Below are 25,578 nucleotides of genomic sequence, written 5' to 3'. Positions count from 1 at the left end.
TAATGCATTTAAAATTAATTAAAGGTTATTAACTTTTTAACTTTTTTTTAACTTTTAACTAGTTTTAATTAGTTTTAACTACCTAACCCTGCAATTAATAAATCTCTCGACTTTCCGAGCGATTCCATTTTCGCTTGTTTGTAACCAATGCTTTGTCCAATCGATTTATCTACAGTTTCTAATCACTTCGCAAATAGCACTTTGTAAGAAATAACAATAAGATTATTCGGGAATCCAGCTTCACAAAGAATGACCCCAAAAAAGATTCTTTTTCGCCCGTTTTGGAGTCTGTGTGCCAAATACCCTGCAATGAGATATTAATTACAAAGAAATTTCAGATTGAGACAATATTGTTAACTGGAGGGGGGGGGGGAGGAGGGGATCGTAATACGTCTATGGGAAAATCCGTTTTCTTTTACATTCCCAGCTCTGATAATAATTGTCACTTCAACTTCAAACTTCTCTATAATTAATGTTTCAATATAAGGTAAAATTTGGCACATAGTCGAGTTCTAAAATCGAGGGGCCAAAAAAACGAATTTTTGGGACGGGGATTCATAAGACGGTTTTTATTTTCATAAGACGAATTTTTTCAATTTTTAAACATACATATGAATATTTTTTACTCGCTGCTTCTTCAAAATCTTCATAATTTTTTACGATCTCTGCGTAACGTAGACGGCCAAGTTTGTCGCTTACGTCACTTACGCAATTCATCAAAAATTTAATTCGAAGGCAGGTTTGCGCCGAGTCGGTCGGCACGCGCGTTATTTAATGCAGGCGACTTTCTATTTTGCCAACAGCCCCGGCGGTGTGCTTTCTGTCGCATTCGCTATCGGAATTTTAATCTGTACGCGCATGCAGGGCGCGGCGAACGCGCGTCGCGTCGCCAAATGCAAAGCGAAACGAGTGCGAGGTACTCGTGACAGAGCGTTTGACATGACGACAATTCCGTCATTACTGTCGACGGAATGCAGCACGCCTGTGTGAAAAGCGCGTCCTAACTTTTCGCCCCTTTCATTTTCCCACATACATTCCACACCACCATCGATTATTTATTCGGATTAAATGGGAAGGAATTTTACGTTTGAACGCAATCACGTTTATACCGGTGAAGTTGCATTCTTTCACGAATTTTCCGCTCACGATTACATGTTCAGAGAATTTATTGCGAAACTATAAAAAAAAATAAATAAATGCGGCGATAATGGTTTAGTATATTGCGTACAGCATTCATCAATATACTTGATACAAAAGTAGTGTTCCAATATTTATATCGAATTTAACGACTTTCTGATAAGTTGAAAAACAAACATACGATAATTGTTAATACAAAATAAAATTTCAATCAAATTCAACAAATAATGAGTTATCTAGAACCGTATAAATATGATATAAATATGATATAAATATGATATGATACCGTAAGTATGATTCAAAAATTGTTCATAAAATTATTCACAATATAATGAGATTCATATGACAAGATGAATTTATGCGAAAATAATTATCTCTTATTTGCATGATTTTTTAAAAAATAATTTATTTAAAATTCGATAAAAACATGTGTCTATATGTTAATCAAATGTATTTAAATAAATGTCACGAATGTCAAAAATAAGAAAAATTGGAGCAGCTTAAAAAAATCTAAGTAAGTCAATTATACCCGCGTAAAAAAATAAAAAGGATAATTATTAATAATTATTAATAATTCATTTTTGGCGATAAAATATCTTCTAAAAAATAAAATAAAAAGGATTTTCTAAAAAAAATCAATAAGTTCAAATAAATAAGTTCATCACAAAAGCTAATATAATATCGTTTCTTTTAGAAATTTCATTCATTACATTATTGCTCAAAAAATGAATTCGATTGTGTTACAATGTATGATTTTCATTGGCTCTCGCTGATATAATAAAATTATGCTCTACAAAAGTTTCTCTCACAAAATTACAAAGATAATTACGGTTAATTGCTTGTCTGCGATAATCCGTTGCAATACGAGACTCTCTATAATTTCGTATAAAAATTTATTGCTCAAAAAAGAAATAAACATTCAAGAAAATAAATCTGGAATAACGAACACATGTTACATTAATATTAATTTATTTTCGACAATGCATAGTCGATGTTTCTCCTCAAAGGGAAGCTAAATGGGTTCGTTGATGCCTAATACACCAAAATTGCGCCTTTGAAAAATTCCTTTCGTCCAATTACTCGCTCAATTACCACCAATTATTCGCCGTATCAACGTTACAATACAGAAGCTCCAAGCTTTATGCAAAATCGAACGTCCATGTATGCACCTTTCGCGCATCGATAAGAGCGTGAATTCACGCGATAATTGGGGCTGTCGGCACGCACAACGCCAACCCATGATAAAAGGTATATATATGAACCTGCATGTACCTCATCCTTCCACTCGACCTTCGTCACTAATTCAAATTTAATTCCGCGCGAATTAAAAGTTTCCTCTGTATACGGTTCCCTTGTGCGTTCTAATCGTAATTGGCTCGCGTCTGTGAGCTAGTTGCTTTCGCGTCAATTCATCTCTCGGACGCGAAATACCCGGATCTACATCTGGATCGAATCCCGATGTATCCCGGGAATACAGTTATACTCGTTACACACTAACAGGTCGCGCGCGTTCGCGGCCTGAAATCGCTGAGCTGCGATTTTTATTTCGCACAGTTATATTCTGTTCCTGGCGATGTAACTGTCGTCTAACGAGAGTGTATTGCGCCTCCACTCGCGATCGTGATTTTGATCTGCGAGTTTCGTGACATGTGAGAAAGTAATAGTTCTAACGCCCAAAAAAGCACAAATGTTGTAAAAATTAAGATGCAATAAAATTTGTGTCTAATATAAAAAAACATATTCATCTTAATTGAAGGACTGTTTTGTGTCCCTCGTGTTTTCTCACTGAATTAGACTTGATTCTATCATAGCTACGATTCGTAGAATTAATAGAAGATTGATATCATCAAAATTGTAATGGATCACGAAAAATACGTATATACTGTTAAATTCATAATGTCAAATTATGCTCAATTTGTGTTATTTATAATCACTTTTATAGATCGCCTGTTTCCTACTGAATATGTCGTTAATTCAACTAACACAATGGAATTAAATAATTTAACTCAAGAAAAATTGTATTAAACTTGACTCAAATTTAGTCTATTATTTAGTGCATACGTTAATATTAACGTTGTTTACATTGAAACTGATTACAAAAATAGATTGATTTACATTCTGGATTTACACACATGGAAGTTAAAATAATGAAATGTTATTTCACTTAATAGATTAAGTTATCACTATTCCTTCGATATCTAACAGTGCATGTCAAAATTACAGAAATTGATAGAAAAACGTAACTCGAGCGACGTCGAATGTTACGAAAAGCAAAGTTTTAAGAATGCTTTGATTGAATAATATCAGCTAAAAGTATTACTACAAAAATCATTATCAATCATAAAATTTTGATGGTAAATACGCCGCGTTTTGAAACCAACTGCAATAAACAAAACAAGAAATAATTTGATTTATTTATTGGCTTATGCACAATTACTAGTACTTTATTTTGCCTCAATTTTAGGTAAACAACTTTTAAATGAATTTAAATGAGAGATTCAAGTAAACTTTTGCATAAATATTTATTAAAATTTTATCAGTGTATTAAAAAAATTAATTTAATTCGTCTTGATTAAAATTGATTTAATACTATTTTCTTCAAATTTGTGCATATGTATTACATGATTTACAATACTTCAGAATCAAGCCAAATAAAAGAATTAAATAAATTTTTAATTATTTAATTAATAAGAGAGTGTTGTAAAATTTTACAAATGTAATAATAGCGCAATCTATGAAATTATAGTATCTATGAAATTTTTATATTTCTTAGTAATACTTTAATTGAGATGTGACAAAAACTTTTTTTGTAAGGATATATATCATACTTCAAGGCAAATTACAAAGATAACAAAAAAAGCTCTAAATTTTCGTATACATTTTATTCAATTACGGCTAACGCTACCATGCGATTTTGACAGAAAGTGTCTCTTTTCGATTGAAACGTCAAAGATATCGTACGGTATCGGTTATAGGTCGGAATTTTGGGCAAAATGCCGCGATGTGATTCGGCGTTGTCGACTATCTGTGCGGCAATTCTATCGCGGGTATGTTGGTTACACCGAAATAAAATCTGCAAAAGGAAGCACTATGGCCCACGCGCACCCTTTTGTCCGGGAAATCGCGATTCCGTGCACGTAGTCGCGATACACGACGCCCGCAAGGATGAGGTGGTTTTCCCACCCCGTGGGAGGGGGTGGTAAAAGCATTGTGTCCTCCGAAAGTAGTTCCCGGTCTGCAGTAGACAGGAAGCACAAGAATACCGAGAGAATTATCTGGTACGGGCGTAAAGGGGAGAATCGTGACGAGAAGGGAGGAGCGGTCGCGTGACCGCGTTACTTCCGGGAGGGAAGAAAAGCCGCCAAGGTTGCGGGCGGCGATACTTTCGTGAGAAACCCCGAAGGGTCGACGATAAAGCTACACGCAGAGGAAAGAGAGTGTCTATGGAGATATTTTTTGAACGAGATGTATTTTATACTTGTGAGGATAACAGTACGTGGGAGGGGAGGGGGGGTGTGAGATAAGTCGAATCTTAATACATGATGACTGATCGCATTAGGAATGATGACGTCAGTGATCGCGTGCGGCACTGCCATTACGTGGGAAGCGTGATACTGAATTTTTCGGGTGAGTGCAAAAATCGTGGATATGTGCAAATAATTTGTAGTATGATAACGCTAAACGATCCCATGTTTAGCAGATACGAAAGTTAACGAGAAAGAAAAAATAAGAGAGACAGAGAGAGATAACATGGCATTTAAAATATTCTAGGAATCCTTTAAGGAAATATAAGGGTATCACACAACTATCGCATTTCCTCTTAATGACATATTTTTGAGGTAATTTTGAGACGAAAATCCTAATACGAAAATGTCGAGACTACAATAATTTTTTTAAATTATAACCTAACTTTAAAATGCTTATAAGTCAAAAACCATTTTAATTTTATAGCCTCTATTATTATTTCTGGATTCTTTTGAACATTCTAAGATAAAAAATCTAATACGAAAATATCAAGGATGTAATAGTTTTCGAATTACACATTATCTTTAATTAATTATAATTCAAAAATTATTTTAACCTCGGCGTTTTTGTATTAGGATTTTCGTTTCAAAATTATCTCAAAAATATGGATTCTTAAGAGGAAATGCGGAAAGTTGTGAGACACTCTATATAAGAGAAAGAAAAAATGAAAAATGAAAACAAGGAATCAAAAGTATAAAGATATAAAATAATACAAATCAAGATATAAAGATAAAAACTATACAGATATGTTTAGGAGAAACCGGAGCTCTATGAGTCACGAGGTATGAGTCATGGATCATCGATTATTTAACATAATTTAGAATATTTAAATTACTATTAGTACAATACGATTGTTACTTCGTTACCCATTAGTACAATACGATTGTTACTTCGTTACTTTTTATCTAGGTATCAGTGATTAAATTTCATGATATCGAAAAACATCGATCATTAATGGTTTCGTAGTGCAAAAGTAACTTTTTAATCGCATAAAAATGTTTTAATATTATTTTTGTAATAGAAGATACATGTATGAAGATAAGTTCCAAGTTTCTGCGTATTTTTTCTTAACTTACTACGTTACGAGTAATAATCTAACATTTATTTTTTATAGTTTCTTATTAAATATAATTAAATGTACAGTTAGGGTACCATGGGTCATACATTAAATATTCATGATGAAACAGGACAATACAGAAAATATGTATTAAAAGGGGAGTTTATACTTCTAAGGAATTAATTTTATCGTAATATATTTTTTATCTTATATTAATGGTTATTTCTCATTTGCGTTCTTATAATTTTCTATTTTATTATTTAATAATTATTAGTTGTAATTATATTTTATTGTATTAGTAGACTATGCTAAGAATGTGTAAGTTAATTGAAAATACTTTTCAACTTTCATCACCGTTATTTCTTGCATAATCCTACTATTTTGTGTGTGTCCCATGGTACCTCGGGTATGGGACACTATGAGTCATTTCTTAAAAAAATGTGTTTTTATTTTTTTCTTAAAAACTAATATTTATTAAATATTTATTAAATATACTTATTAAATTTTAAAATATGCATTATGCTTTAATTATTAAAAAAAAAATGATATAAAAATTATTATATTTAAATGCACTTTTAAGAGTTTGAATTTTTGTGCCTCATGGTGCCCTGGTCTTTCCTACATCATGTTTAGTCTGCGACCAATATGCGATAGGTGTCTTTGTTTAATCTATAGGATACATCGTATAGATTGTGAGCTAAACGGTGTAAACCGTAGCCTATAAGAGTAGCCTATAAGAAAAGAAAACAGAAAATAATATTGTGAGTAGAAAATAAATGCGAAAAATTGAAGTAAATTGCAAATGCAAATAAATAAATCAATACAAATTTAATTGACGTTATAGTAATCGCGTTATTATTACATAAATCCGATATTACAAACATATATATGTGTGTGTGTGTGTGTGTGTGTGTGTGTGTGTATATATATATATATATATACACATACATATAGACGTTTCAGCTAATATTTTAGTCATCTTCAGTATCGTGTTACAAAAAGACGATACAAATTAGCATAAATTAATCGTGAGAAGATCCATTGATGTCTGAAATCATACACATCAAACGACAAAAGAATGATTTAAATCTTCATACTGAAACAAAATTTTTAGACACATATGCCTTTCTTAAACAATGTCTAATTTATATTTTTATGTTTTTAACGATATTATGATTCGACATTATAAAGAACACTAAAATTCATGCTTGTAATTTCTTCAATTTAAATCCTGATATGACAACGAGCACATATGCTTCATATTTCTTTCAAGTTAATTTTAACTTTAATTTTTAACTAATAATTTCTTAATTAAAAAATACTTGTTTTATAATGATGATCATACATTTTTTACGTTCTTGGTATATTGATATGTTAATATACTATAATTTGCTCCAGTGAAGTGAGTTATTTTTCTATGTTTAAGCTTATCTGTTTTAAATTCTGACTTTGTTGCCTTTAAAGATCAATCAATCGACTGACACCATTCAGCTACCTAACTGGTATGGGATTACATGAGAGAGTGGTGGCTCTTTTCACGATTAATTTATGCTAATTTATATCATCATTGTCTTTTTGTAACACGATACTGTAGATGGCTAAAATATTAGCCGAAACGTCTACACACACATGTTTGTAATATCGAATTTGTAATAATAGCGCAATTATTACATCAATTCCCGTTAATCTTTTGTCTTAATTTATTTATTTGCATTTCTGGGAATTTGTTTCTATTATTGTTTGATTAAAAAGTAGTTAAAGTAAATTGTGAGAATTAGCATGTTGAGAGAGAGAGAAAGAGATGTGAAATGATAGTAAAATGATAGAATGCGAAAAAGCTAACAGTTATCTCTATCTCTCTAGGATAAGAGAAATCGAAGAGAATTTTCGTTCGTAAACTTGGGTCGCCGAAACTTTTACTTTACAGGTGTAAAATAAAAGATAGGCGATGACGATGGTCATAGCAGTCGCTCACAACGAGATCGCGCGACGCGCATTTCTAACGAGGATGCATTTGCAGGTAGATTTGCATGTAGACGGCGGAACACACATCTGTATGTAATGTATGCAGCTGATCGCAACCGGCTGCTGTCGCACGATGTTTGTCGCGTGTACTGTAAATGCTTTCATAAGGTTACACGTGCTCGCCGTCTCTACCGTAAGCAGCCTTCGTATCGCTGTAAGTAATGACGAGGATATCAACGGCGGGTCGAAAAGGTGAGCCAGGTCGTAAGGTGAATTGAAGTAAATGCGCTTGTATTCGTTTCGTTGCAGCAAAGAAATTGCACGGGGAAGAGAAAACGTTCCGCGCAAACGGTAAAATCTTGATCGCTGTTAGTGTTCCATACGTTTGTTCTAGGTTCACGATTTATCGTTACCTATTTTTCTCTCTCGTGCCAAATAATAAAACGATTGAAAAGTATATTAGAATTGTTGCAAGTAAAATATAAATTTTAAGTCGCGTTGAATGAACTGAAAGGCGAAAATATTTTTGGATGAAATACGAAGATTAACATTCTTTGTATAATCCACTGGGCATGCGAGTGTAAATTTTCCTGGAATTTAATTTCATTTTTTTTTCTGTTGCAACTTCGTTGGTTGCTCGAGAAACGGGATAATACGAAGTCCGAGATGCAATTAATTACTCGTTTGTCGATATTACGCTGGACGCAATTTCTCTGGCGGAGACATTTGATCGACGTCCGTACCGCGTAATAACTCACTTTTAAGACAGTCTTCGATCAACTAACTCCAGTTAACGCATCTTTTTTCTCTTTGTAATACTGAAGAAAAATTAATGTTATTTATATCGCAATTTTTGCGTTAAATTGAAATATCTTCCTTTAAATTCTTTAAAATACAAAGTACATGACTTTCAAATTTTGTGGGAAAATTTCTAAGCTAATTTGACTGAATTAATAAGAAATCATTTGCTATAAATATAACCTAAAGATTTGTTGGATAGATATATCAAACGACACATATAATAAAGTGAAAAATTAAATTTAGAATTGAACAAAGATATCAGTTAAAAAACCGCGAAGCTAAACTTTTGAATATACATTATTATTTAATCATAAATAGCATTAAAAATTTTAATGAAAGTAGAACTTGCACACTTTTGCATACGCAATCTCATAAAAATAATCTCTTGAAATCGTTTCTTTCGAGAATACTTAACGTCATATCCATCGGAAATTGCTGGTATGTCAGAGGTATCTTTAGAAGCATATTTCCTCACATTTTTCCACTGATACACGCCCGCTTCCATTTATACGAAGTCATTCGACTGCGTAGCGTAACACCGGATACTAGCGCAATGAAATTATTTAACGGCCGGCTAGTAGCGTGCGGTAAACAATACTCGGAAATTCGCATTGCAATCTGCTTGAACAAAGGGCCGTTCGGCTGCATCAGGGCCTGGACGATGTGCTTTTATTGCTCAGCATCGGGGTAGCCAGTTGACCATCGACCATGAACGAACCGCCTCTTTCTGATCGTCTCTCGTGGTGCTTTCGTCAGCAAGCCGCTGGTGTGTCGCTGCAATTGTATATCAGGTGTGCGGCACTTTTTCAATAAATCCGTTGTCGTTTAACGATCGAGCGGTCGCTAAAAGGACGATTATACGACACGGGCACTATTTCGCGTTCGAGTTCGTTATCCTGGCTCGACATGAGACTATCCTATATTGGTTATCTATTGTTCTCTGGTACACACTTCGTTACGAATAATTCTGATTTTATTACTTAGAACTCGAAAGAGAAAGACGAGATTTCATGTACGAGAGCACGATTTTATTGCCGAGCTTGTAAACTGCACGATGGGTAGGTAGATAGAATTTATTTCGAATTTCCCGAACAAGCCTCTTCAATAGAATAGTAATTCTCAACAATATCAGCTAATTGATAAGTTGGATGTAACAATATGAAGCTCAAAACTTTGATATTTATTCAGAGAAGAAGATATAAACGATTAATACGAGGATAATACCTTTGAAATAATTACTTGTCTGAAATATTAAATCAATCATTTCTATCTAAATTACATTCTTAATTAATATCTTTCAAAATTATACTTTGTTATTGTTTTTAATTTATTTTATTAAAACATTTATTTTAATCTACTTGCCGTTATTGCAATTTTTTCAATTGTCGATTGTAATAACAAGTAGAATTTAGAGCGTTACGATAAAATTGGGACAACGCTACGGCAAAAACTAAAGAGTCATTAAAAAGTTTCGATTCTCTCTCTTTTAACTTTGCACTTTTCATTTGTAGGCAGGTGCGAAATAAAACCGCAAAGTGCAAAGTACAAAAGTGTAATGTAAAAAAAGCAGAAAAGTATTATTTTTATCAGGGTAGCCGTAATCAATATTATTCGAAATCGCGTGAAATTACAAATACAATACGTAACAGAATCGGAATTGCATTCGGAACGAATAATCTTTTTACGATACCACGGGGGTAAGCCATGATTTATACCTATCGGAAAATGATTTTCTTAACGAGACGTTCGACGTCGCTCGATTTTAAAAAGTTCTAGCGGCACAATGGAACGTGCTGTATTCATTAATCGGCGGCATAATGCATCGATAACGAAGGGGAAATAAGAAACCAGGCTATTACTAGGCGTAATCTACGGCTGGAACTTACTTTCCGAGATTCGAGAATCGAAACGACTTCGGGGATAAGGAGCCATTCTTCCACTTTGGAGCCAGAAAAGTTCGTAATGGGAATACGATTAAATTGCAGTTGGATTACTAGAAAAATATTGCCATGCGATGCACGAGAAGGTCGTTAATCTCTTACGGAATTCAAACAACGCTCGAACATTACGCTTGAACACATTACTCCAAAGACTTTTATATGCCTCCAAGAACTCTTGTTCGTATATTACCTTCCAAGAACTCTTGTTCGTATATTAGCAGAACATTTATTGATCTTAATCGTGCGTTTTATAGCTAGTGTTAATATGAATCTTTAACTTTTAGTACACACGATTGGGTCGTTCGTAGCCTATATATTTTTTTTCTTCGAAAAACATAGGCACATCAAGTAATTACACAGTTGGAAAATGTAATTTAAATTTAATATATTTCACATATGTCCCTAACAGTTCACTCAAATTTTTGTATTAATTTAACCAAAGATGAATAGGTTAGAAAATAACACAAATATTATGTAAAAAATTAACACAAAAATATAACATTGATGCAATTTGTAAGCAGTCGTATTTCTTCATTAAAATTTTCATTTAATATGTTATGTTAAATTAACACATATTTTATTTATTTATCTTAGAATTTACGTTTTACAATACATTATTTTATGTTATTTTATTCATTTACTTAAAAATTGTATTATTCTGAAATGTTAAATATCACTTTAATACGAAATATTTAAATAATACAATCACATTATGCTAAATTAATACTAGGATATAAAAAGATAATTTTGTCGATACAAGTTAACGAAAATTTGAGTAAACTGTTTCTAACACAAATACAGAATGTTTTTTATCGTATAGATATAACATATGTATATATATATTTTTTTATTATTTTTATATATATATATTGTTACATATATATATTTTTTTTTAAATACACAATTTTTAAAAAATGTTAAAATGTATTTTATATATGTAAGAATGTATATAAAAATCACTTAAATAATTTTTATATATTTGTTAAAATGAAAATTAATCCGGAACACAAAACTTGTCACAAATCTGTTTCATTGTGCGTAATAAGAGTTAAATATGAATGTATGGGAGAATGTCATTTATCGCGAATTTTTCTATAATGTCAAAAAAATTTTTTTCTTTTATAATATGTTGTATAGGAATGAAAAGATAATTAAATTAAAAGAATGATGATTTTATATTGAATGTAAATCGTAATGAATGTAAATTTGCACACCTATATCGTATGCCATATTTGTGGATAACGAATTTGTTTATAAAATCTATAAAATCTATTAAAACAAATTGCTTCGCTTTTACCCAGCTCATATACCTACTTAATAGCGTGCGCGGGTGATAATAATAAAATTATACGCCACCAGAATAACTGACCGCATATCAAACCAATTATAGGATATTGATTTTCCTTTTTCCTTCGAGTGCTTTCATACACTGCTCGATAATGTCTCTTTCTCGAGCGAATTATTGGCAGGCTGCTTCCTTTTGATAAATATCCTTATATTTTTGTCATAATTATTTCCTCTTTTAAAATTAATCCATAAAAATACGAACATATAATTTAAAATGTCGACATATTAGCGATACTTTTTACGTTTAACTTCTCCACTATATATGTTTAATTTACTACTATGAAGAAAGTAGTTAATTTCATCTTCTAAATTTCAATTTGTTCCTCAGTCCCGATGTAAAATAATAAAATGCAAAATATGAACAAAATGTGGACAAATGCCAACGTTTAAAAGACATGTGAAGCTTTTTGACGTTTTTCGCACGTTTTTGGGAATTTTATGTATGTTCTATGAGAATCTTTTTAGCGTTCAATCCAACCTCGCTTTACGGCGTCTCTTCCATCTACTTGCCATGCTAGTTCAAGTTTGGATGCCCGATCTCTGAAAGTCAAAGACAAGCACGACATGCGGCGCCGCGCCATTCGTATGCTACTTTTCACTTCGGCAACAAATATGAAGCCGATGTACCGGCTGACACCGACCCGAAAATCTCTTGCTCGCGATTCCGATCCCCTCTTTTACCCCACTTATATCCGCTCTCTTTTTCGCTTCAGGATTAGTTGGAAAGTCGAGAGCTACGATCGCTACGTGCTTGAAATAGGAAAGTCCATCCATATTCTTTTCGCACTCGCCTTTTTCATTTATACGAGGAAAACGCCTCTACATAAACGTGCTGAAATTTATGACCGCGAGGAGCCTCATTTCATCCCCTTTCGGTTCAGAGGAAAGTGAACGCCATCCAACAATCCTCCTTGTTGGTCCTTCCCTTCTTCAAAACAATAATTAATTATACGCGAATCGAATTTCTCAATCTACCGAGACTCGGTTCCGTGAAAAGGTCTGAGATTTATTTTGCTCTCTCATATCGAATGAAAATTTCAATGGTCTTTCTCTTTCCATTAAATTATTATAATTGTTTCTGTGTATCTCTAGCATCCGGGACTTTAATTTTAATCACTGTTTCAGAGAATCACTCTCTCTGATGAGTTTAGAATCCATTTTTTCATTAATAAAAACATCGAGAAAAATCATATAATTTTCTACTTCTTTAAGATAATAAATTCGGAACTTTAAACATCTTTAAATTGAGATAAAATTAAAATTTTCTTAAAATAGAGTTTATTTTTATTTTGAGATTATATTTTCATCACTTATTTATAAACATATGTAGAAAATATAATAATAATAGTAATATTTTGTATCGCTGATAAATATTGATAATATCTTAATAGAATAAAAACCAATATATTTAAATGCATTTATCCATTACAGTTAAAAAGTACAGAAATATATAGAATTTCAGGAAACATAAATTTTGAAATTAATTTACGATGTCATTTTCATCGCAAAACGAACGGCCGGTGCATGTGTCGCGAGTTAGGACTTAGTACTTAATTAGTCGACTCTATTATATTCCGACCGCTGTAACCTATATTAAATATCTGTTTAATCGTCGTGATGTTTCTCAATTTGTTGCTGCAGTTTGCAGAGCTTTCAGTTCCGACACATAGAGATCAGTCGACCTTTGCGTTGATATTAATATATTAATAAATATGTCGAAGATAATATATCAGATTTTTAAATGAGATGCTTTGGCAAATTTGTAGACTTTAGAAAACGCTGTTTCTCATCCATTTTAAATTTGAAATATCTTTAGATATTTACGTGAGATAAAACACGTTCATGTTCTCTCGTCGATGTTCGATTCGCTGGTGCGACGAGATTGATCTCAATCGGTGCTTCACAAGCGGAAAATATTGTGCTATTCACAATGTTAATCGAGTTGCTATCCGATCATTTTTTGATCAGCAACTACGAGCCCCAACGAACACTAAATTAGCAGTCATTTTTATAGCTTCGTACAGCTCCATTTATTTCATGCATTTGACAAACGCATTCTCGGAGAACAGAAATGGTTGTTGTGAACGGCCATAATAACATGTGACGTTGCGATAAAACTTTGTTAAACAACCGGCAGACTGGATTTGTTACCGCAAACGCAGCCGCGGTGTGTATTTGCATATGGTTGACCATAATCATGCTTTATCTGCGGCTATCAATATTATTTACGTTAGCTTTCATTTAATAGTTCGATCAGCCTATATAGAGAGAATAATTAACGCGATCAAATTAATTATCACTTACTATCCTCTATTGATCGCTTAATAACTTCTTTCCGCATTATGATATAATTTTTTTCCGTTTACCTTTAATTCATACATAAAACAGATTTATGCATTATGATATTTTGAAACGTGTACAGAAAAAACGATTTTGCTGAAAATAGCAATTTATCCAAAAATTCAATTAGAGCGTAGTTCGAAAATACAGAAATGACGTTATAAATATCAAATTGCTATAATTTTTAATAAGTTTGATTCTGTACAGGACTACTATGAACATTTCAAACAGAGTGAGTTCATTAATTTTTTTTCGGTCATCTAACGCAATCAACTTATAGTTCTATCATGACAATGCACCCATTCATACTTCTTCAATCGCAAAATTGGATGAATTGCGCTTCGAATTGATTCTGTACGTACCGTATTCACTAGATTTAGCCCCCGGTGACTTTTTCCTCTTTCCAAACATGAAGAAATAGCTCGCAGGAAAAAGATCTGACTCAAATACGGAAGTAATCGATAAAACTAACGCTTACTTTGAAGTCTTAGAGAAATCGTATTATATAAACGATATAAACAAGTTAAAATATCGTTGGTTGAAGTAATATAATAATAGTACTAAAAAGGGACTATTGAAAATAACATATATTATATAATTTTTAGGCAAAAATATTTATTTCAGGACAAGAACTTTTTAGACTACTCTATCTGAAGAATAATTACGCTCAAGCAATGTACAAAAAGTTTTGATATTTTGAGGACCAACTTAAACATTTTATGTACTTTAATGATCAACAAAATCATTTTCAGATCTGTATCTAACAAAATTTTTAGATTTAGATTTCAGCAAAACCGTTCTTTCAGTGTATCGTCTTAATTTGATTTTAGGGTAATAAATTCGCATAACGGATAGAATATAATTATGTTTATAAATTTCGTTTATACAGGGTGATTCGTATAAAGTGATCGATTTAATTATTAGAAATTTGAAGACATATGCAAAAATGGTTTATATCAACATTTTCAGTATATTAAAAAGGGACGTACTGAAAGTAATTACAAGAAGTAATTACATTTCAAGGAGAATTTCATTTGTTTAAATGGAACACCCTATTTTTAAATCCAGAATCTAATAGCATAAAATGTCGAGAGCTTTCCAAAACACTATAATACAGTTATTTTTCATTGAGTGCTTTCCGAGTTCGAAAGTTATGTCTGTGAAGCTGGCCTTTGAAATTTTCAAAATTAAAAAAAAAGTAGAGTTCTGCCCTCCGAAGAGTTCTAGAGTTCTCTATTAATATTAGAAAAAGATCCATCGAGCATTAAAGCGATTAAAACATCATTTGAAATTTCGGGGGGCCAAGTTCACGATTCTGAAATTTCGAAGGACTATAACTTCTTTACAGTTCATGTAGCACTATGGTCCATATAAGACAACCGTCTAGAACTCTTTGCGGGGCAACCAGAACTCTAAAAAAAAATACCGGATTTCCGAAAAAATTTATTCAAAAAAAATTTTTTTTTAGATTTCGGCCATTCTGTTCTGATGACTCCCCGAGTTCTGGTAACTCCCCGAAGAATTCTAATGATTATCTTCAATAACTGATGCGCTGAAACCAATATCTAAAAAGTTCTGCTACTTTAAAGTTTCGACTTTCGAATTTTTCAAAGTTCACACAAGTCAAAATTTTTTTTCGAAAATCCGTATTTTTTTTAGAGTATTTTCTTTAGAGTTCTGGTTGCTCTGCCAAGAGTTTTAATGATTATCTTTAATAATCGATGTGCTGAAAAACTGATATCAAAAAAGTTCTAGAACTTTTAAAATATCGATTGCTGCGCATCAGTTATTAAAGAAAATCGTTAGAATGAGGGGGGGGGGGGGGTGGAGGAGCAACCAGAACTCTAAAGAAAATATCGGATTTCCGAAAAAAAATTTTGACTTATATGATGATTAAAACCTCTTGAATATTGTTCAGAATTATGTCCTGAACTTAACCTTTGTCAAGATCAAGGCCATTGAAAATTATTCCTTTTCATTTTTGCACTAAAAATTCATTTTTACGTAAAAATGAAAATAAGAGATACAACTTCTAATAGCTTTGATTTTGACAAATGTTATCCAAGACATACATTTCTGAACATTCAAGAGATTTTAGTCGATCGAACCTTATTGTAACTTTCGAGCCTTATAACTCGAAACTCAATGAAAAATAACTTTATTATAGTGTTTTAAAAAGCGATATCGGCTATTAAATTCTAGAATCAAAAGTAGTGTTCCATTAAAAAAATTGAAATTTACCTTGAAATGTCAGTCTATAAAATAATTCCCACTATGTGATGTCTCTCTTTGTATTGAACAAGTTGATATAAACCATTTTTATGTCTTCAAATTTCGCTAATAATTAAATCACTTTATATGAATTATCCTGTATATAAATTTCAATAACAATAAGATAAAATGAGCAAAAAGAGCGTGAATAGCTGCGACATAATATTACAATTACATTATTTCCTTTCTCAGCAAGAAAATGGTAACTCTCAACTAACGGTCTTACGAGCAATTCTGAGAAAAGAAGGTTTGCCTCTATTGTGTGACACATTCTCGCGTACATGAAAAGTTGAGATAATATAGCACAGTTTTGCGACACTTGGCGCGGTAGGATAATAACAGAATGTTTTGTTCAATTTTATATATTGCAAAGTCATATGAAAATCATCCGCGTCATACGAAACGCGAATGCACGTCGCCGCTTCCATTTCGTCGAGATGATATTTTTACAATTAAGTCCGCCATGAAAACCCTCGGAAGTTCGCCGGCGGCGGCGTACGATAATCGCTTTCAGTTCACATTTGCACGGTATTACGGACACAGTGTTACTTTCTCTTCGCGGGAAGCGAGAATCGTGTAATTCGCATATCGGATACGGCTCGAGATGGAGCTTCCCTCCAAGCGACAACGTTGCAGTAGCGTCGCGATTTTCCACCCCGATTGTTTCCGTGAAACAACGTTAGCCAAAACGTTTGTTTTCGTATGCGCTGCTGTCCATCAGAAACTAAAGGGGAATCAAAATAACTGGCGATTTCTCTGCGGCCTTTGTACTCGGCGTACAGTTTCGATTAATCCCAACGAATGCCGAGATTTTTGCGCCCGGTTATTTCGATGCCGCAATCAAAAGACTCGCGTTCCAATACACTACTAAAAAAAAGCAGGAAAACACGATCCTAGGAACGAAATGTAAAAAAAAAAGGATTGCCGATGTTGATATCAAACGAGCGAGCTTTTGATAATCGATTTAACCATGCTGGCTATCTGGATATCTTTTTCCCACCCCTAAAAGCAATTATTTTTAATTGTTTTTCAGTAAATAGTTACTATATAACATGAACAGCCTTTCGGTATACACATTTATTACATGTTTATTACCCTTTTTTTATATATTTGTATATTTGTATATTTAAAACATTTGGTATAACTCGAAACATGAAACATATTGATTTATGTTCAATGTAAAGCCACGGCAAGTAATCATCTATTATTGCCAAGAACAATAATCACAATTACCGTAGTTGTACATATATAATGGCGAACATTTCGACAATGGTGGTACAATGCTTGTAATTTTCACATTGTAAAGCGACAATATCTAATTAGATTCGATTAGATTTGACCAGTATTTCAATGAATCATTCCAGTGAAATGCAAGGCACAAGTTTTTCACCATTAGATGAGAAATTGTAGAGCGGGTCCCGCAAAACAGTTTTCATTCTTCTATCTTCTTTTTTCTCCAAGATAATTAGATGTATTCAAATGAACCCGGAAATCCTTTGTAACTTCAAGTGAATTTTGCACGTGCTTCGGATAATTTTTACTTTGCGGAGTGCGAATGTCATGTATCTCTACTGCAATTTGCGAATTTTTCTTCTCTGTCGAGAGGCGAATTCAGAAACGCGTAAAATTCTCTTTGTGATTAAAAGAAAAATCCAAATTATTTGCATTATATATAGAGATGTGCAAAAAGAAAAATATGAATATTAGTGAAATATTCCTGCTTCCTATAAAATATATAAAGCAATACATAAACATAAAAATAATATTCTGTTTTACAAATAATTATTATTATAATTAATATTAGTGCATAAATTATATAATATACAAGTTATTAACGTACAAGTTAATATCTATAATAAATTTACCTAATATTTTTCTTATTCAAAATCGGAAAGGAAAGAGAGACATTCTTAAATTCTAAAATATTCAAAAAAGCAATTCAATAATTAAAAAATTATTGTTTATATAATAACGAAATAACATAATGATAATCCTCTCTTCTCTCTGAAAAAAATGAACTCAGAAAAAGCAATAAAATTGTTAAAAAAAATTGTAACATAAAAATAAAAATAAATGTTTACTGATAATATCAATAAAATCGAATTTAATATAATATGTACAGGTATATAACAATAATAATTAAAGAAAATAAATAATAGTGAGTAACAAAAAGTTAAAAATTAAATATTATATCTTATATCAATGTATTATATATGATACTTTTCCTTAGTTTTTTAACGTACGTAATAAAAAAGAAATATTTGTCTTGCTGTCTTGCTGTGTTCTATTGCAGTAACTCAGAGATTCATGCGTTTAAATACATATCAAAGTCGATCTGACCTGACCTAGAAGAGTATGGTGGAGTGATATGTTGTTCGCGAAATTGCGAATGAAACGTGGCGCGAACGAACGGTGTTCCGAACTGCAAAACTTCCAAATGTGTATCTACGGCCAGTTAGTGTATCGCCCGCCTGTGGTCCAGGGACCTCGAAACTTTTCTCGAACGAACTTTATCGCTGCCGATTTTTCACGACTTCCACCCGTCAATGGCGCGACACGCCCTTGGGAGACGAGAAAATCGTTCGGTTTGTCGAATCTTTAACGATGACAGTGGCTATAGTACGCGACAAGTGGTTGGCATGAACAAAAGAGGCTCTGTCATCATGAGAAATCACGTTCTTTTACTTGTATGGGAGAATATATTGGATGTTATTTAGGAAACTGTATTTTCATGGGCGTGCCCAGAATTTTTTCCGGAGAAGGAGAGAGAATTAACAATTCTGTTATTACATAAACAGAAATTTTTTGACTTAATGAATTGTTTTTTGAATATTTTAGAGCTTATAATGTTCTTCACTTTGAATGAAAAAAAAATATTATATAGGTTCCGTAAATTTATTTTTTTCTTCGAAGAATGTGTAGGCAGTAGATAATTAAAAATAAAATATGTAATTGTAAATGGAGTACTCATTAATATCTCAGCGTATATTCTGTTTTTGCTAAAAAATATGGAAAAAGTTTTCCTTATATATCAGATACTTTGTCAAAGTCAAAAGTGTAACTAACGAAAGTTTTCGAAATTATTTACATGATCATAAATAAAGGGAGAGGAGAAGATAGAAAAAAAATTTCCTGTGACAACAAAAAACTCAAAGTCAAAAATAAAGTTATATCTTTTATAATTATAATGAAAAAAATGAATAAAAAATTTTGGGAGAGAGTTAAAATCTTCCCTCTCCCCCTCCCCTTAGATACATCTACGTGTATTTCCACCTTAAGCATTGTCTACAATGAGACTTTTAAAATGTAAAACTTAAGCTTTAAGCTCCATAGTCAATTATTCTTTTCACATTCGACTGTAATTGATTAATTTTTTACGGAGATTTAAAGCTTAAGCTTTATGCTGCAAAATCTTATTTTGTCAGTAGATATCGCTTACATAACGTAGAAACTAAGAATATGTCGTCAACGAAGCTCTGATTGCAGATTTTGAATTATCAAACTAATCGCAAGCAAAAATGGATACATTAGTTAATCCCATTGATAATTTTATCGAAACAGATTCTGTCAAGTGTTTGTATGCGAAGCTTTGCTCCGTAAGAGGAATCAGATTTACGTGTGAGTATATAACCGATTATTAATTTCGATCGTGAAAGGGACGTTGGATGAACCTCGCCTAATGCGCGCACGTATTATATACGCAATCGGAAATTAGTACGAGCACGTGCGAATACATCCTGTACCTATTTAGTTAGATTAAATCAATGGAGGATCGGCCGAGAGATAGGTCAATGTACGAAAATCCACGAACGCGCGCAGCAGTCGCATTATGTCCCTGGGACATCGTAATCGCATTAATTGCATTGACCGACACCGGGAGCATCGGGTGCACAAACGCAGTTGGACGCGGCTGGGAATTCGCTGCGGACAAGTTCAGCGATGGAAAATTTCCAATATTTGTTTCGCGCTCCAAGTTGACAGGCCCCATTCCGAATTGATGGCGACCGTATCGAGTGCCGCTGCAGCAGAGATGAATTCAGTCATGGAACAGATGGTTCGCACCAAATATCCAAAATCGTTCGTAGTTCGCGGTGTTACCTTTTGTGAACGTGGTCAAACAAATCTTAAAAATATCCCTAAAGTATTTAAAGTAAAGATCCCACTTCGGATGGAAAAAATGATTTTATGCTAAGTATCTAAAAAATTAGCTAAATGCAGATCTTAAAATAATTTTATTAGAGTAACGTAGATATCAAAATAATTATGTAGAAGATTTAAATTAAGATTGCTAGACTGTCAAAATTTTTTGTAGTGTTGCTTATCATATTTGAATTTTTCACATAATTATTTTGATATCTATAGTTCAATAAGATTATATTTTGAGATCTGCATTTAGCTAAAATTTTAAATACCTTACCAAAATCATTCTTTCCGTGTAAATGGGATTTTTATTTTAAATAAAATTATTTTCATATCTGGATCTACCTAAATTTTTTAATACTTTAGGAAAAACGTCGTGTATAGAATATGATGTCTTATCTGCTAAGAATACATATGCAAGAATATGAATAAAGATATTTTAGAAAAATTATTTATAACTTTTAATTAAATGTCAATTGGTTTTGCGAACTCTCCTCATGCGACAAATATGTAGTTGCGGTGATGATAATACGCTTATTTTGAATGCGCAGAAATGCATAAAGATCGGATTATCGTTGAAATCACGTGAATGAAAAGTATATTCGCGCATCTGATTCGTATTTAATTTCACTGATGCTCATACAGCATATTTGAGTCGATCGTTCGTGCTAATATTTATGATTCGGAGAGATGATCAACCGTGATTAAACTAAATTCCTATAAATTAACGATGTTTCCACAGCGTAGTCGAATACGAATATATCATAGTACACTATTGTCGATTGTATGGTAATTTTATGAGAGAAGTATGTAACGATATAATGATCATTATCTATAACATAATTGTTGAATAATTTAATAAAGAAAGCAATAATAGCTTGCAATAATTACGAAAAGAAACAAGTTAGAATAAAATATTTATATATCTGTGTTGGGAGGTGAGAGAGAAGAGAATTGAGAAAACGGGATTTGTACTGAACCTCGATTTCGCGAAACGAAAACTATACGAATAACCGATTTGTTGAACGGATCGATGACTAAATAATTCCTTGGTCACATCCCCGATGAATACAAGTTGAAAAAACGAATTGAATCAGTATTTGCTCAATAATTTCGTGTCGACCAAACAAAATTAATCAGATGTGGAGATTAAAATACATTGCAAATTTTTACTTTTAAATCAACTAAATAATACGAGAAAGCAAAATACGAGAAGCGTAAATAAAATTAATTTATCTCAGAAATATGACTGCGCGCCGATTACTTACGGACTTCCAACATAATTTGAAATACAAAATAACCTCCCCAAATTTAAATTAGATCATTGATTTGATGTTCTTATTTTAAAATCTGTAAAGAACTTTTTGTTTTTAAATTATTTTTAAATTCGTTTTATTTAGCGCGCAATGATTTGATTAAATGTCAAGTGTTTAATATTCTAGTTACTAAATATGTTTGATAATAACTAATTACTTGTTCTTTTAGATACACAGGGACATGCTGAAGATAAGACGACACTGTCTACGAACTCAAGCGTGTCCTCTTAGCACTTAAGTAGTTGCATGAACCTCATAAGCAGTATTCATGACACTGTTTACTTTACAGTGGAATAAGTATAAGTGACGTAAATATAGTATGTACCAGAAACCTACCAGAAATTCTCCTAAACAAGATAAATTTAACAAGAACAGAAACGACTGTTCAGATAAATTTGTAATCAGCTTCCGGCGACAATTCTGATTGATTAATTTTATGTAATTAACAATTTCTCTTAATCAACTGATAGTTCCAGTCCGAATTTAGATTAAAAAATTCTGTAATTGCATTAACCTTATTTTCATTTATGTATAGAAGTTAAAATTGATCAAATTATTTCTATCGTTTTTAAAAGCTTTTCGATTTATGAGAAAATGGCTTATATATGGGTGTTTCTTAAATAACGCTCACTAATCATATAGTGCTATTCCTAAAAACTGAATCGAAAAGTCCTCTATCATTTTACAATTTTCGCAATACTTTTTTTTAGTTATCCACTGAGCAAAATGTCTAAAATCGACATATAAGACAACTTTTAAGATATCTAAGAGTTCTTTAACAAACATCTTTAAAATGTTTCATAAAGAACATTAAAAAATATCTTAAAAATATCTAAAATTGTCTTATACATTTTATTCGGCAACTTAATATCTCGTTAGAAATTAATATCTCGTCAACTATTGCGAAAATGACAAAATGATAAAGGACTTTTCGATTCAGTTTTTTATTAGAAATAGCACTGTATTATTAGTGGGCGTTATTTAAAAAACACCCTATATATATATATATATATATGTGTGTATGTTATATATTTACTTCAATAAATAACCTTTCTTTTTTTTTACATTATATTCAAAGAAACAAAAAAAAAGTAGGGAAGGAGAAAGAGGTTTCAAATGTGGAACGAGGCATATAAATATAAAAAAACAAACTGTTAGAGACAAACGACGTCGGTAAAGTCGCGCGTAAGATATTGCAGAGTTAAGAATATCGCTAAAATAGGATGAACATCTGTCGTTCAAATAAGAACTATGTGCAATTTGCGTGCAAGTTCCCTCTTCGATAAGAACGTCGATCGTCTAAATCAAATGATATTTTACCTCGCGATTGAGTGGCTTCGCCAAAGTGATGACACCGGTACGCGGGTTGACGACGAAATGGTCCGTGAGTTGTATGCCATATTTCACTGGCGATCCTTCAGGATCGTGGCCCTTCAGGACGAATACTTCCGTCCCGACCTTGGTCGATTCCGAGAGTGGTAAGCCCGTAGGGTATCCCCCAGCTTCCAGGATAGGTGGCTCGTTCACGTTGTTACCCGCTGGAACAACAAAAAAGAAACGTTTGTTTTCAAAAGTTTCTGTTATTGGCTATACTATGATCACCCACACCTCCAAAATCCCTTTCTATATACCTTAGCAAATTTATTTATTCCTCTCGTTAACTCCCCTTATATGCTGCGAGCTGCGTTCGCTTGAAACGAAATGTTTAGGGTGTCTCGAAAGTTTATTCTATCAAACCGTAACAGTTTCTGAGTTATTAAACTCTGAGAAAATGTAAAAAAATTAAATAATGTTTTAGAAACGCATAAAAACTTTATTCATTTATCATTAATTCATTATAGAAGTTTAATTTAGATTAAAATACATGTTTATAAAACAAGTCAAGAAGTAAAAGATTAATTGTCGCAATTTGCATTATTACATTTTATTCCTATTACATTTTTTATACGTATTTTTCTTTTTGTCCAAAGATGTCAATTAATTGGCCCTATAAATGTATTTTTTTTTTATCTACAACACGTTAATATTTAAAATTTCGTCCGATTTCTACGATGAAGATAATAGAGTAATCAGGAATAATATAGTATTAGTCATTCCGTGAATCAGTGAATTCAATCACTAAGTACGTACATAGTGTTGGAAGCGCGCATTTATTGTGCATAACCGCTGTCGGATCGATTTAGATGATTAAGGCTACACGAGCTAAGTAGATTATGATTGATGTGCGCGGAAATCGATTTTTGCCCGCCAATATCGTCCGCCGGACCTGTCGATAATCAATTTCGCTGCGAGATCCGGAGCTTAGTGTTTTCATACTCCTTTTGCGACAGGCGCAATCAATACGGAAATCCCAATTCAGTGCGTCGAACAAGAAAATATATCGCGTCGTCAGAGAAGCTTTCCCAGTTCTTATATCACATTATATCATTATATCGTTTGAAGACGTGAACAAGAGAAAAGAATGCTTTGTCACAAGAGACAAATGCTTCGGAAAAAGGATTCTTGAGCTTAAAACCTAATAATTCTTGTATTTCTCTGCGAAAGAAGAAACTATCGAATTATTCATATCTAAGGAAAGCATTTATATTACATATTCTTTTTCTGAAGAAAGGAACATCGATATTTTGCACTGCATACTTGAATAAAATATCTTTATTCCTCGTATACAATACATATTTCCAAATCGTCCGTTTTAAAGAGAAGTCTTTCTCTTACATTTTTTCTTACATTTGTATTAAATGTTTTATAAACAGATAATATTATATATGGCTACATGGAAAGAACAATTTGATTGAAGTACCTAAAAATTTAGCTAGAAGATCTGAAAATAATGTTATTGAATTATCAAAATAGTTACATAAAAATTTCAAGCATGATGAGCAATACTGCAAAAAATTTTAACATTCTAGAAGCTAATTTTAGTGTTATGCAGTGTCCTGCATAATTATTTTGATCCAAAATAAGATTATTTCTTGATTTGTAGCTTGCTAAATTTTTTTGTACTTCAACAAAACCGTGTTTTCTGCGCGATATTCATAATCGGATCTTATTTTAAAATTGTCTAAATAATGTTTTAAGATACTAATATGGCTCTATGGTTTATGTCAGCTTAAGATTGTATTTAAGATGATCTTGAATATAAGAATTGACTACGAATATCGGTCTGTATTATCTAGAAAAAATTGTAGTGAAAAACATATGTCCTTTTTTTCTTTTTCTTGTAATTTTCGCAGCATGAAAGTGTAAATTAAAGAAAAAAGATTCATAATCAAAATATCGATAAAGCGAAAGAAACGGAAATTAGTAACCCTGTACAATCACCTCAGCGCTGGGAAACCGTTGGATGAGCTTTGTTCGCGGCGAGTCACGGCACTTCGAGACTCAAAAGAGCCTGGAGGTCCCAGGCCGCTAATTCGACGCGAGCATCGGGGCTCGACCCCGTAAGCCTGAAAAGTCGTAAAACTATTACCAAGTTCGGGCGTACGAAGTAGCGCTCCCGAAGCCGCAGAAACTTCTTTCCGAACTTCCGCAGTTTCTAGCCGGAAATTGTGGCGGACGTAATAGATACATCGCGGACTTTAAGATCGACCACAACGGGGCACGCTATTTTTTTACAGACCTCATTCGACGCAAGAATATTGCGGGCAATTGTGGTTTTCCTCTCTCTTCTTCTCTCTTCCTATTCTCTTCTTTCGTTTCATTCTCCCCCTTTCTCTCTCTTCTTCTCTCTNTNTNNNAT

At 32.5% G+C, this 25,578-nt stretch overlaps 1 protein-coding gene across 1 annotated transcript in view; it reads right to left on the bottom strand.

The window, feature by feature from the left end:
* LOC105626985 (cadherin-87A-like) overlaps positions 1–24,000 on the bottom strand; it is a 65,602-nt gene extending 41,602 nt beyond the window's left edge. Inside the window, exons 1-2 of the mRNA XM_012208269.1 lie at positions 23,970–24,000; positions 23,160–23,377 (exon numbers count right to left, since the gene is read on the bottom strand). Of these exons, the coding sequence (XP_012063659.1) occupies positions 23,160–23,377; positions 23,970–24,000 (249 nt within the window). The remainder of the gene's footprint in view (positions 1–23,159; positions 23,378–23,969) is intronic.
* Between the last annotated feature and the right edge of the window lie 1,578 nt (positions 24,001–25,578).

Source organism: Atta cephalotes (assembly GCF_000143395.1).
Source record: "Atta cephalotes unplaced genomic scaffold scaffold00007, whole genome shotgun sequence".
Taxonomy (NCBI): domain Eukaryota; kingdom Metazoa; phylum Arthropoda; class Insecta; order Hymenoptera; family Formicidae; genus Atta; species Atta cephalotes.
The sequence above is the reverse complement of the archived record's forward strand: the minus strand, read 5'-3'. Positions and strand labels throughout refer to the sequence as shown.